The sequence below is a fragment of the Pocillopora damicornis genome, chromosome 3 (assembly GCF_964200805.1).
Source record: "Pocillopora damicornis chromosome 3, jaPocDami1.2, whole genome shotgun sequence".
NCBI classification, from domain to species: domain Eukaryota; kingdom Metazoa; phylum Cnidaria; class Anthozoa; order Scleractinia; family Pocilloporidae; genus Pocillopora; species Pocillopora damicornis.
This window is the reverse complement of record NC_142672.1, coordinates 11,783,230-11,795,992: the sequence shown is the minus strand read 5'-3', so window position 1 is coordinate 11,795,992 and position 12,763 is coordinate 11,783,230. Positions and strand designations below refer to the sequence as shown.

Genomic DNA, 12,763 nt, shown 5'->3' with positions numbered 1-12,763 from the left:
TCAAAAAGAAAAGAAAAACAGCTGAGCGGGATGAATCAACCAAAAAGGAAGTTGGATATTGATGATGGAAAAGATTAGCACGACAGACATTCTCAAAATGTGGAGACCTAATAATTCCTAACCAGGTGTCACCCCTACCCCCCTTCCCTTTCACTAGTCGTGCTATTGTTTCACTACAACTCTACCCTTGATATCATTATTATCTATGCCTCAAAACTCCATGACAAACTGTGTAATTCAATTCCAGCTCTTTCATTTTGGACTTCGACTTAGGTCAAAACCATTAAAACAGCAAGCAACAAAGGTGGAAGAAATGTTACTACCTTGCAGCTGTACTCGACTTTAGACTTGGCAAAGTTTACAAATCGACAGGTCTGACTTTGACTGGTACCCAAGCCTGCACGGAAATGAACAGGAGCCTCTGTTCCGGCAGGTGTTGCGGTTAGGTTGAGGTCATACTGATACACACCTAACTCTGAACTGCTGAAGGAGAGTCGGCCTGTTAACTCACCGGCCTTCAGCGGGAGGTACTCAAACATACACGAGCCCTGGAGTGAACAGACGGAAAGAAACTAAAGATAAACTCGATCACTGCTTAAGCTTGTTGTACAGGTTTTTAAATACGGACTACCTCTAATTTTGTCCACAACACCATGCATTTTTACACACCAGTTTGCAAATGAAGACTAGTATATTAGAACTAATGAGTTGAAGACGATTTTTTCAGGCCCTTATCCCTAAAATTGAAAGAAAAAATGAAGGTAACATGGGTGCCCATTAAAGTTACGTAAATGATTTTAATTCGTCGTCAAACATGAAAGACTGTCCGGAGGTAAAAAAAAAACTGTTATAATCGGAGAGACATGAAAAATAAAACTCAAAACAAAAACCCACAAGTACGTTCACGATAATAATTTTGAAAAGTACAAAAGTCACTCTTCGAAAGGTGACTAGAGTTAATGGAGCACCATATCTGGAATTGAAGTACAACAAGCTGTTATAAATCACAAGGAACCTAGGCCATAAAGTATCTTAAAACAAGGCATGCACTAACCTGAGATAAAGGAGGAACGGTGAAACTTGGCGGCAGCTGGATGTCAGCCACAGAGCACTGAGAATTGAATGTCACAGGGGTACTGAGGGGATTGTGTAACGTCACCACATGTGACGTGCTCTTACGTATGGGCGTGGACAAGTCAATGGTAGCCATTACACCAGGGGGCACTGCCTTGAAAGTCACATAATAAAACAGATATTCTCCGCCCTGTTCATTCCTGAATATTACCTGCAAGTTGAAGATCCGTAGATTAACAACAGAATCAAAGAAAAACAACGACGGAAAAATTCGAGTAACCGCAGACATTCTATTATTGGGATAAATATTCTACCGGCCAGTCTCTCGCTCTATTTACTTATAGTAAATAACGGTTATCATTATGGCAACTGAAAAACTCGTCACCTTGATAATTAGAGTATTTCCTTCCTTTTAAAAAGTTTTTGTTTACCTCACTACAGTTAGATGCACTATTACATTGCAAAGAACAGGTAAAGTATGAAGAAAAACTGACACTCTAGCTAGAAGCGTTAATTTGTTGCATCCATGTTTGTGAAAACTTTTCAATGGAAAAATTGGAAGCAAATACCATGACCTTTTACCTCATACTTATGCCGCACTTTCTACTAGATGCCCCAAAACAGTTCAAAAAGTCCACGGGTTTGAAGCTTTAAAATATAGTTGTAAAAAGTGACTCTAAAATTTCTTACCTTGGCACTGAACGTTCCCTCTTTGTGAGCAAAGAAGTTCAATTTGTATTCTCGTTTGGAGAGACCCGGGACATCGATGTAGTCCAGTCCCTTTAGCGTAGTAGCGCTGTCTGGTCTGTCAGGTTTCAGCATCTCTATTATCACGCGGAATCTAACGTAACAATACATGCAATGGTGCTGAATTAAAATCCCACAGAACGTTAGGTACAGGTGCCGCAAAAAGCTACAACACAACTACAAATACTATTAATCCCAATAGTTTTCTCAGTACCAATTCTTTATGAAGAATGGATCAAAACAATTTCATGACAATAAAAATAATTTCCCTTAAAAAAGAAAATGGAATTGAAGGGAGTTTCAACGACTCCAAGGCTGTCATCATATTCAATACTTGTAGGTCAGATTTTGTGGGTTGGTTATAGTGTGAAATGGGCGTGAAAGCTTTGTCATGTTTGATTACCATACAGTGCAACGTATTGCTAGGGTTAAAATGGGTAGATAAAAATTGTAAATGATTGAAATTTCAAGTTGTGTTTCTTGTTATTGATGAAGAGCTTTTAAAAGTTTAGGGAGTTAATTAAACTCGTTACAACTGGAGTTGCGCTCAGTGAAAAATTCTATCAAAACAATTTCACTTCAACCGCTGATTTCTGTATCTAGCACACCTTTAGAGAATCACTAAATCTTTAAAATTAGGAATTCGTTAGCTTTATCAAACGGTTCACGAAAGAAGAGAAACCGTTTCACGAACCTCTGAGGTCTTCGCAGCCAGTTGGTGACAGTGAGCATTTCAGTGTAGGACGTTTTACAAGGTACCTCTCTCTGTATGTTGTTAACTGGCTTAGGACCCTCTGCATTACCAGTCACATTATATAGGAGACCATTGCCATCCGGGAGAGCGAAAAAAACAGAGCCCTGAAACAGAAATATGCAACCCTTAAATACTTGAATCACGTTACTCGATGAGATTTAAAAAAGATGCAACTTAAAGATAATCCAGCCAGGAGTTTTCTTCAGAAACACGAAAAAGTTCGGATTCTACGGAGCTTTTGATAAGCAAAGGTTCTGCCAGGAGCCCATGACTTGGGTTCCTGGTTCTGCCGTAAATCCAAGAGTTGTTTCTCACCCCTAGAGTGCGTCACATCACGACGCATTTTAGGCTTACAAAGATTAGGCATTTTAATGCCAAATCCTTGTTTTAAAAATCTTTGTTTTTTAAGGCCAAATCTTTGTTTTAAAAAATCAGTAAGGAAGATTGATTTTGATGGAATGGGTCAAATCCTCTAAATATCGACAAATTACAGTATTAGATAATGCATAACATTCGGTATCGTCCAAGAGTGAACAGGCTGAATGACTCGGGGAGTGATGTAGAAAAAACCATATTTTAACCTGCAATTAACAATTAAAAAGCTCTCTCTTCCTAAAATTCAGAAATTACTATCAATGCCACACAGCGCCGACAATGTAACGTAGAGCACTGCGATACGATGAAATAAAATGATAACGGAACTACTCATACCAAGTGTTTCTTTCCTTCCTGAGTCATAGTAAGTGGTCTGTAGGTTAACTCATAGTTTTTACTCTGTTGTGGCTCCACAGTAATGGTGTCAGGACCAGACCAGTATTCACCGTCAATCACAGGCCGCAGCATCCATAACTGGTTTGTCCGGTTATGTATGACAAGATTACGCGTGTCACGAGTGCGAACATGGGTCGCAAAGTGAAGCATCTAATAGGAAAGAGTGCAAGTTAACACAACGTTAACAATAGTAAGGGAAAGCTTTGGTCGTATGTTAGTTTCTTTATGTGTTTGAGAAAGTTGGATTATACGACACAAGCTAGTAGAAGCCCTTTTGGGCATGGTTTCATTAAGTCCCCTCCTCAGATTTAGTGTGAATACGCTGAAGACAAGGTTTAAAAGTCCTATAGTCCCAATCCATGTCTACCCATTTATCGTTGTAGGTGACAAAGGCAACACATTCTTCTTGTACATGTTTTAAAGAACCTGAGTTTTGGTCAGGCCTGGCATCCCTAACCCACACTATCATCCAGCGCTCCTCAAATTATGGTAACCAGGTGTCCTTTAGGTACCTAGCAAAAGATTTTAAAACGCAAGCCTTGGGTTTTCTGCTTATTCCTCAGAGCGATAGTAAAAGTAGTTTCTCTTTCATAGTAAGCTGGGGTATTTTACCTCCTTTAGGGGTGTCTGTGGGATACAGCTTCCCGTCAAAACAAGCTTCAGCGCTTTACCACCTTCAATGGCACAACGCAAACTCTGTTGAGAAAAACACACACGACGGTCGGGTATCACAGAAGTGCAAAATTATTGGTTTCTAAAAAAATGTATTGAGCTGAGTCGGCGAATTGATGAAATAATAAGTTGATATCTAGTTTGTGAGTGAGCTACAAGATTTTGAAGGTAAATGGACTGCTGAGGAGACCTTGAAAAGCTTACATATCACAATCACTGCTCATGGTTTATCAGTTAGATCATGGGTGTTATCATGGTGATTTAACCCTGTTCTACTCAAATCAACAAATAAATAATGCGTATTTTTCATGCTCATAATTATCTGAAAGTTCGCGAATGGATGTGCTTCATACCTCGTATCTTATATCATGATTCACCACAGTGGGATGAAACACGATCTCGAAGGACACTTCCATTCCGGGTGAAATGTAACCTTTAACTGGTGAGATGGAGAAATCAGGTTGAAACTTTTCTACATTCCAAGTAAAGGCTGCTCCGATGTCTCCTGTGTTGTGCATGATCAGCTTCCTCGTGCTGCGACTGCCGAGAACTACAGCGCCAAACGGCACCGAGTCGCTGTCCAACGTGATCTCTATTCCTTGACAAGAGCCTGTTACCACAAAGATGGGCTGGGACATGCCGGCACACTCCAACATCACCTGCAGCGTGAAGAATAAATGGATATTTACTTGAAAAATCCAATGTTTTTGAATGACGCATCGACCAATATCTTAATATCATTCTAAAGCACCAGTAGATATTCACTGTTTTCAACGGAGATGTGTTGAATTATATTCTTATCTTATGAAGCGTTTCAGTGCAAGGACAAAGGAAAATTCAAGCGGTGTTTGACTTACGTATTTAAAGACAGGAATAGATGAAACATATGATGCAGAAAGATCATTATTAATTCTGACGGATATAGTATGCTACATGAAGCAAGAAACGAAATGTGCTTTTGATAGACGCGAAATAAAGGAATAACCACAAGCCGCCGTTGGCGGAAAATAAACAGTCTACAGGCACATAACACAACGTAACAGAATAGCATCTTTGTCAAAAAGTAAAAAAACTATTGGGCACTTAATTTACCTCTTCAGTAAACTGTGGTATGCGTGTTTTCGGTTTGAAAGTCAGGTCCACGCCACACGTGCCGCCATTGGCCCTAAGAGTGATTTCCGTAGAGGGGCTAATAGTGAGAATGTTTGCTTGTTGAAGCGCCACTACAGCTGGTGTGATGGCTAGGGTGAACGTGATTGATGCAGGGCTGCGGTTCACTAACTTTACACTCCGCTGATTTGTTTGGCCGACACGCAAGGCGCCAAAGTTTACTTTTCTGTCTGAAGGATTAGCGACCTCTACCTGCGAGTAATAACAAATAAGAACTGTCACGGTTCCAGCACTCCAGCCAAAATTTTTCAATTTCGTTATTTACAATTTATTTTTTTACTGTCTCCATCCTTCGCAAGTTTTGTTCTTCTCTAGCTTATCAACGCCTTTTTTGTCTTTTCCTACGTTAAAGAACCAATATTTTGTATTCTTATTCTTCCTCGAGTTTAAAGTAGTTTGGCAAGAGACAAAATATCAATTCAAAAGTCGTTGTGTAGTTCCTCGAGAGCCTCTTCCGTTGCTTCTTGTTTACAGTCTGGTATTACTCTTAAACTAGTTCGATTCAAAGTTCTAAGGCGTAACAAATGTGTAGTTAGTGCCGGACAACAAGCTGTTCTGCGACCCTTGCAAGTAGTTAGAGCTTGTCTGCGGGCTTGGTAGACAAACGGTAGGAAACAAATTCCCTGATCAACGTAAAAAATAACAAATAAATTGGTGTATCAACTTATTCTGGCGCATCCCTGACGCCGTGAGAAGATTTTTTACAGACCAAAATTGCAACAAACCTATTTCAGGTAACACGCTATATTCTTTACAGAGACAAAAGGGTAATGCTGAGCACTATATCGAGTAAAACAAATTACCTTCATGTCGGTTCCCTCGCCAAATATCTCGACATTCATGGTGGACAGACCGTTGATCTCAAACGGGATGACCTCATGATATCTCCTGGCTTCCCGGGGATAAAACACAATATCTACCTGCATGGCTTGGTTTGGTATCAGGACTCCAGGTAGACAGGCGACCTCAAGGTGGGCAGTATTCTCGTATTGACACTCAATACTGAAAAGTATAGTAAGGTGTTACAGACATGAATTACGTGGTTCGAGTTAAATCGTATTTTCCAAGAATATTCAGATACCATGTTCGCAAACATTCTTTGGATGAACACTGTGTAAAATCTGCAGCGTTTGTTTATTATCAAGTGGGATGTTTCTACACCTTCTTCGAATTAGAAAGAGTGAACTGAAGGGAATCAGAATCCCTCCTATATTCTTAAATAAAATGGGGCTTCCAGACAGTTTACCCACTATTGTAAATCACTTTCGCGAAAATAGTGAAATTGAAAACTGGTAAAAGGTAGACAGAAAAAGCAACCAACTCTAATTCAAGATCATTTGTGCAACTTTTCCTGAAGTTAATCTGCTAAGTTGATTCTTGTGAAGTCACACTGGACTCAAAGGCAAATGTGAAATGTAACAACTGTTGTGAAACAGATCAACACATTACCTGATATCTTTTGTATCTTCGTTCTTAATGATCAACGTAGTCCGTTTCCGAGGCATACCAGCACGGTACAGGAAACACGGACCAAAGTCATGCCTCACAAAAGAGAAGTTGAGTCCAGGCTGTATACCCGTCCCTGTTAGATTTATGGTGAACGTTGGGCCATTGGTGATCTACAGACAAGCACACAAAGAAAAGTTATCTGCATGTAAGAATGCAGTTAAGAGAAGCTGTATATAGTTCAGAGATGAAACTTTAACTCCCACAGATGAAACACAAATTTCCATGAAGCACTATAAATTCAATTCAACACAAAGTCAAATCCGAACAATTTTCACATTTTTGTCGTAAAGTGATTCGATATCACCTATCCAGAAAGACTGCCTGATGCATTTGGCAAAGCCATAGCTTAGTTCAAAGGTAAACCCGAAACAGCAATGTCTCCAGCAAGGAGCAAACCTACATTCACAACATGCCTTTCTACAAACTGCCAAAAGTGAATCACCAATACCTTTAACAATAGATCGCATCCTGTCAGTGATAGTCTCCCAGGTGGACAGAAAGCTAACTGACATCTCTTACGAGTATTACATGGCACCGTTCCACTTTCAGGAGTGACTGATACAAGCTTCTCCCCATCGAGAACCCTGAGGCCCTTAAGCTTAGTCCGGTTATGGATCTCCCACGAAAAGTCAAAATTAAATTTCCCTGAGTTGATGACAAACAACTGTCGGGTGGCTTTTTCGTTGATTTCAACCTTAAACGAGAGTAAAAAAGAACAAATTCATTTTATTATTAGCTACCGACTTCTTTAAGGAGCCAGCTGATGGTTTGTGCAACCTACAAAGGTAAATCGTTACTAGCAATCTGTTCAAACCATCTACAGCCACCCTCTTTTATTTTTTTGTGGTTCCTTTTTTAACCAAATCAATACTTATACCCTCGAGTCTCCTTTAAATTGATGGTAGTCATATATTAATATAGCGAGAGAGTAGTGCCACTAAAGATCCGTTAAAAGGATGGTGTAAGATTCATATTGTACTGATAAGTGCAATGAAGTTTATTCCATTGCTATAACCAGCTCTTATATTCTAACAAGGTTTGAAATGTTTTGACCTGATGATATAACAGAAAGCGAAAGAGAGCGAACGAAAAGAAGAAAGACAACAAAAGAGTGCATCGACCAGTGTAATCACCTTCAAACGATCAACGAAGCACTTGGCGTAGTTATTTCACCCCGAAATTTCCCACTTGTATCCTCAACTCAAACAATCAGCTCTTTCTACTGATATGAATAATAAGTCGAAGGCTATTCCGGCTTCAAAAGCAAACAGATATTTAACGTTTCGTTTTAAAATATATTTTGCCAGTTGTGTTTTTCTTTACAAAACTAACCATTCCTAAGTTGATTCTGTTTGTTCCTTTAGATGTAAGCTCCACTTTGTTTCCCTGTGAATCTTCGCAAACAAGCTGCGCATTCATGGCATACCCCTCTGCCTTCACATTCAAGGTTAGAGGAGATGTTTTCTTTTTCACATGACACAGAACATTGAAGTTTACTTCCTTCTGTTCAGTTGCTGTAAAGGAGATTTCGATTGGTAGCCTGAAAAAATATGCAACAGCAGTGAATGTTTGAGGTGTAAACACAACTGTTTGTTTACTACACATTGTCAATAGCCAATCATAAGACATTTTGATCCTTTGACCCCCCATAGTACTTAATTTCTTCTTACAATATCACCCCTGGATAACTTAAATTTACGAGAATAAAGGAAATGATCATAAACTTAAGAAGCTTCAGATTGATAAACAAATTTTCCTTGTCAGCTTCACAAGAAATGTAGAGAGACCAGTGAAGCGGAGTATACATATCAATGTTAAGGTACAAAGTGTTAAACCGCAAACCAGTATGAGATTCAAGCCAAGTCAAAGCGCACACACTTTTTTTCGGGCATTACTTCTTCAAACTCTTACACTGTCCTTTGCATGCGAGGATAACTGCGTCACTCAGTCACCGCTTAAGGCAAATATGATTTACTCCATGCACTATTCGTAATCTAATTCATTAAGATGAGAAGACATTTCATACCTGGCCTTGGGTAGGACTGTTCCAGACATGGGCTCCACAGACAGACTAGACGCATATCCTTCTGTGTGACAAGACGATTCGCTGAATGAAAAAGTGAATGGGATGTTCTCCTCGTTCACTAACTGTACAGTTTCTTTTGCCGGGTGACCTGAAACAGCAAAGCATGATACAAAAATTTACTTTAACGTAAATAGACTCCAGCTTGTTGCAACGACACAACAATGTCATACGAGTCGAGAATTTTTCTTTTTCTCGTTCCTTACCCAATAAAGTTTTTGTACTTTCCGTGGTTCAATTTCATCTCGTCATATAATTTACACTATTCTTTCACAGAGATTCCAAGTTCAAGTCTCCATAAACTCAAAATTGTTCGGAGATGGTCACGATATTTCACTAATAGTACAGTTGTAAGCGATGATATCATAGATGTGATCAATTACAGCCACGAGCTGAGTCACAAGTAGTTCATGTTGTAAAACTTCGTGCAAATTTTTCTAGCTCGTCAACTGCAATCTGGTTTAATCTTCTTCGCCCATCGCCATTATTGTATCCTCTGAGTTTATTATGGCCTCCTTCATGTTTTCCAACCTTACTGTGCTAATATCTTCTAATCTCTTTCTCTCTGAACATATTTAAACACTTCGCAAAATGGCAAAAAAATCACAATCATGAGAAACGCCATACTCACCAAGCAGCATTTCCCTGAAGTTTATGTGAGACCTGTCAAATGACAGCGCGGGCTCAAATGTATGCCCCACCATAACAAATGGAATGGAGAAGCTGTACTCAGGCACAAAGAACCGCCAAAATGATTCAACCAGGTCCAGCGAGTCTGATACGTACTCAAACACCATCTCGTACTTCTTCCCACTCAGTATGGTCCCCTCGGGAGTCAGGCACCGGAAATTGACCGTTTCTGGGGGCGCGCCATCCAGTGTGTCCTCACTGGTCCACACAAAACTGTAGCTTGTGTTGGATGGGTTTATGACGCTAAAACGTCTATGGGAACATATCAATTATTAGTAGACACACACCAACTGATCCTGACTGTGTCTTACACGCATTTCGCAGATAGTTTTGACCAAGTTTCCTCTTTCGGCTTCCGAACATAATAACATGGGATTTGACCAATTTTAGGCCGTAAAATTTGGATTCAAGTAACTGGAATTGGGATTTTGACACGTACTTGAATCAATACAATTGAGAATTGGGCAAAGAATAAATTTGACTCTGAGGACAGATTTAAATTTAAGCATTAAAGAATTGAATTTTTAACCCCTCCAAGGTTTGAAAACAAGTCCAGAAAAGGTCTCATGTTTGGAAGTTCTATTCTTAAATCTAAATTTTTTATCATCAGGCTTTGAAGTGCGATAACATATTGAAGGAAATATTAGTTAGTTTGTTATATTTTTTTACTTTGTCGCAGGTTAATGAAAATTTCAATGGTAACTTACTTTATGTTTTTAACTTTGACTCCGCACGACTTGAACTCGATAACTTTCGTGGTGGGATCTAAGGTAGATCCGGGGGGAGCCCCACCAGGACCTCTTAACTCGGGGTTTCTTCTCCCCCCGGAAACATAATCTGACTCCTCCAATTCAAAGTGACAATAAGGAAGAAGGCTCCTTCCACGAACGGGAATGGAGAAGCCGCCTGTGTCTGGCGGGAGATTGTTGGCACTGCAAAGATGAAAATATTAAAGAGAAACATGTTATTACATTGAGTTACTCTGACGTCATAGGTGGGTTAAGTTTTTCGCTGATTCTAATGTCCCGTCCCCCCTTTACATCAAACAAAAATTTGGCATGCGTGCCAACAAACAAGTTCTTAAACTAAATAGCATTGCGGAGAGGAACAAATATTCACAGATCATGTTACCATTTAAACGAATTGCATGTTTTCGTTGATGCGAGTTTGTATGTTACTTTTTCTTTTTTCAAAAACGTTGGGATGTTTTTTTTTGTCCTTAAGAGAGTTTTCTTGCTTGTTTGTTTATTTTTTGATGAGTCTGTGTGCTACATCATCGCACCACAGTATTACCTGAAGGTCACCAGAGCATCATACTCGGACACATCTAACGGTGAGAACTTCACAACAAAGCTACCCTTCTTCCCTGCAGGGATGCTTCCACTTTCTGGCTCAATCACAAAAGGGAACACATCGCTTCCTCCTTCGCTCACTACACTGCCTGCCTCGTAGGCAAGAGCCAGGGCGCTTGACGGCCGCCCACCCATGGAGGACCCAGGTCTTTGAGTGGTTGGAGGTACACGTCCAGGAGGGTGCACTGATGAGCCCCCTGTTGAAGTGGAGGGGCGAACGGTTCGCTGACCGGTGGATTGTCCAGCGGAGCTTTCGGGTCTCTCGGGTCCTACCTCGGGCGGCTCGGCTAGGCTGACAGTCTTTGGTTTTTCCACAGGCTGAAAATGCCACTTGTAATCGAGCTGCACATCACCTTTGTTTGAGACTGTAAAACTGGAGAAGATATTTTTTCTTTACCTTTACAGCAAGTTTTTTTAACAAGTGGAAAAGCTTGTTCTTAGTTAGGTATCAAAGAAATGAGTTACTAACTTCACATCTAGAACACTTCACCTTGAACGGTAAGAAAACACACCCAATAGAATCTAAAGATTGTGTCTGAGAAACATTACAAGGAAGGTGTGTTTCACGGAGATGATCTACAAATACCTCACAGCTCACCTGTACACACGAGACTGAAACATCAGTGTATCTTTGAAGTGTATGTTCTCGACTTTGCAGCGGTATTTAGCAAAGTCACACACGGCAGTAAGCAACAGTTCCACGTCTTTGGTGCTGTTTTCTAGCGCTGTATATGGAGGCTCAGCTTCAACTTCAATGACTTTCTTCTTAGAAGGCCGGGGGGACTTCCTCACGCCAGTGGAAGGGTCTTCACCAGGTGCCACGTCTATCCACTTTACAGTGCGCATGCGATCGTCCCAGTCCACCGCCTAAAGAAAAGGAAATAAAGTAAGCAACTCAAACGCACTCTGTTACATTGATGAACATCCAAACAACAAATTGTCGGGGAAAAATCAAATATTAAGTCAACTCCACATCCCTTTGCTTTTTTTCGGCATGGTTTAGACTGGTGATAAGTTAAACATAAAAATAAAATTAAACTCGAAGATCGTGAAGATAATCAAGTCATCAATTCTATTGAGTGCCACTGCCAGAAAAACTGAGGCTTAAAGCTGCCACTTACAAAATGGTTTGATCATCAAAAAACATCTTAAAACTAGCATTGTCGAAGAGCAGCACCATCATCTTTCGCTCTCTTTTATTCTTAATTTTGTTCTGTCGAAGACAAAGCCACGAATCTTTCCACAAAATGAGATCAAATAAACCACGTTTTAAATGAGATCACCGAAATTTGTGACGAATTCTACCTTCTACATAGAGCCTAAAATGACATTTAGATAATTTACACGTTTTACCATACAATCCATTTTTTCTATTTTAAGACGTACTTTATCCTGCGCCTCTCCTAGCTTGATCTTAGTGACTTTACAAGGAATGTTTGTCGCTGAATATGTCTTTGGCTCGTTAGAACAGAAGGTTACTGTGACATCCTTTGCACAGTTTGGCTGTAAGTGTCCTGTGCACGGAGAAAACGTCACCTCAGGCGGCGGGGACCACGTGAAGCGCACTGGGTCCGAGGGAGAATGGTTTGTCAGTGTGAATGACAGCTGTTTGGACACACCCACGGCACAATCCCCAAATTTAACGTGGTTTTCTCGTGATGCTACGAATACAAATGAAAGAAGGAAACGTAACTAAAAGGATAATAGTACCTTTTGTAGGCCGTATCTATGCAACACGTGTCATAAAAAGTTCAAAAACGTCAACAACAAAGATAATACTAGTGATGACCAGCGTTTGATAAATGTTTAAGGTCTGCGACATGAATTTAAAGGCTAATCACACGTTTTAAGAGCACTGTTTCTTCTGAAACCACAAAGTAAGAAGCGAATCAAGTTTTACAACTAAAAACGAAAAGCTATCAGCTCATTTCCCAATAATAC

The 12,763-nt window shown here is 40.1% G+C and overlaps 1 protein-coding gene across 3 annotated transcripts in view; it reads right to left on the bottom strand.

The window, feature by feature from the left end:
• Nucleotides 1–12,763, bottom strand: part of LOC113666111 (axonemal central pair apparatus protein HYDIN) — a 49,614-nt gene that overhangs the window by 933 nt on the left and 35,918 nt on the right. For all 3 annotated transcript variants that reach the window (XM_027181870.2, XM_089198948.1, XM_089198949.1), the window contains 18 exons: nt 12,209–12,483; nt 11,421–11,689; nt 10,764–11,195; nt 10,178–10,402; nt 9,412–9,722; nt 8,724–8,871; nt 8,030–8,237; nt 7,146–7,391; nt 6,638–6,807; nt 5,992–6,190; nt 5,111–5,380; nt 4,372–4,677; nt 3,959–4,042; nt 3,287–3,496; nt 2,516–2,679; nt 1,765–1,915; nt 1,055–1,285; nt 324–548 (listed from right to left, as the gene is read on the bottom strand). In XM_027181870.2, the coding sequence (XP_027037671.2) occupies nt 324–548; nt 1,055–1,285; nt 1,765–1,915; nt 2,516–2,679; nt 3,287–3,496; nt 3,959–4,042; nt 4,372–4,677; nt 5,111–5,380; nt 5,992–6,190; nt 6,638–6,807; nt 7,146–7,391; nt 8,030–8,237; nt 8,724–8,871; nt 9,412–9,722; nt 10,178–10,402; nt 10,764–11,195; nt 11,421–11,689; nt 12,209–12,483 (4,124 nt within the window). The remainder of the gene's footprint in view (nt 1–323; nt 549–1,054; nt 1,286–1,764; nt 1,916–2,515; nt 2,680–3,286; nt 3,497–3,958; nt 4,043–4,371; nt 4,678–5,110; nt 5,381–5,991; nt 6,191–6,637; nt 6,808–7,145; nt 7,392–8,029; nt 8,238–8,723; nt 8,872–9,411; nt 9,723–10,177; nt 10,403–10,763; nt 11,196–11,420; nt 11,690–12,208; nt 12,484–12,763) is intronic.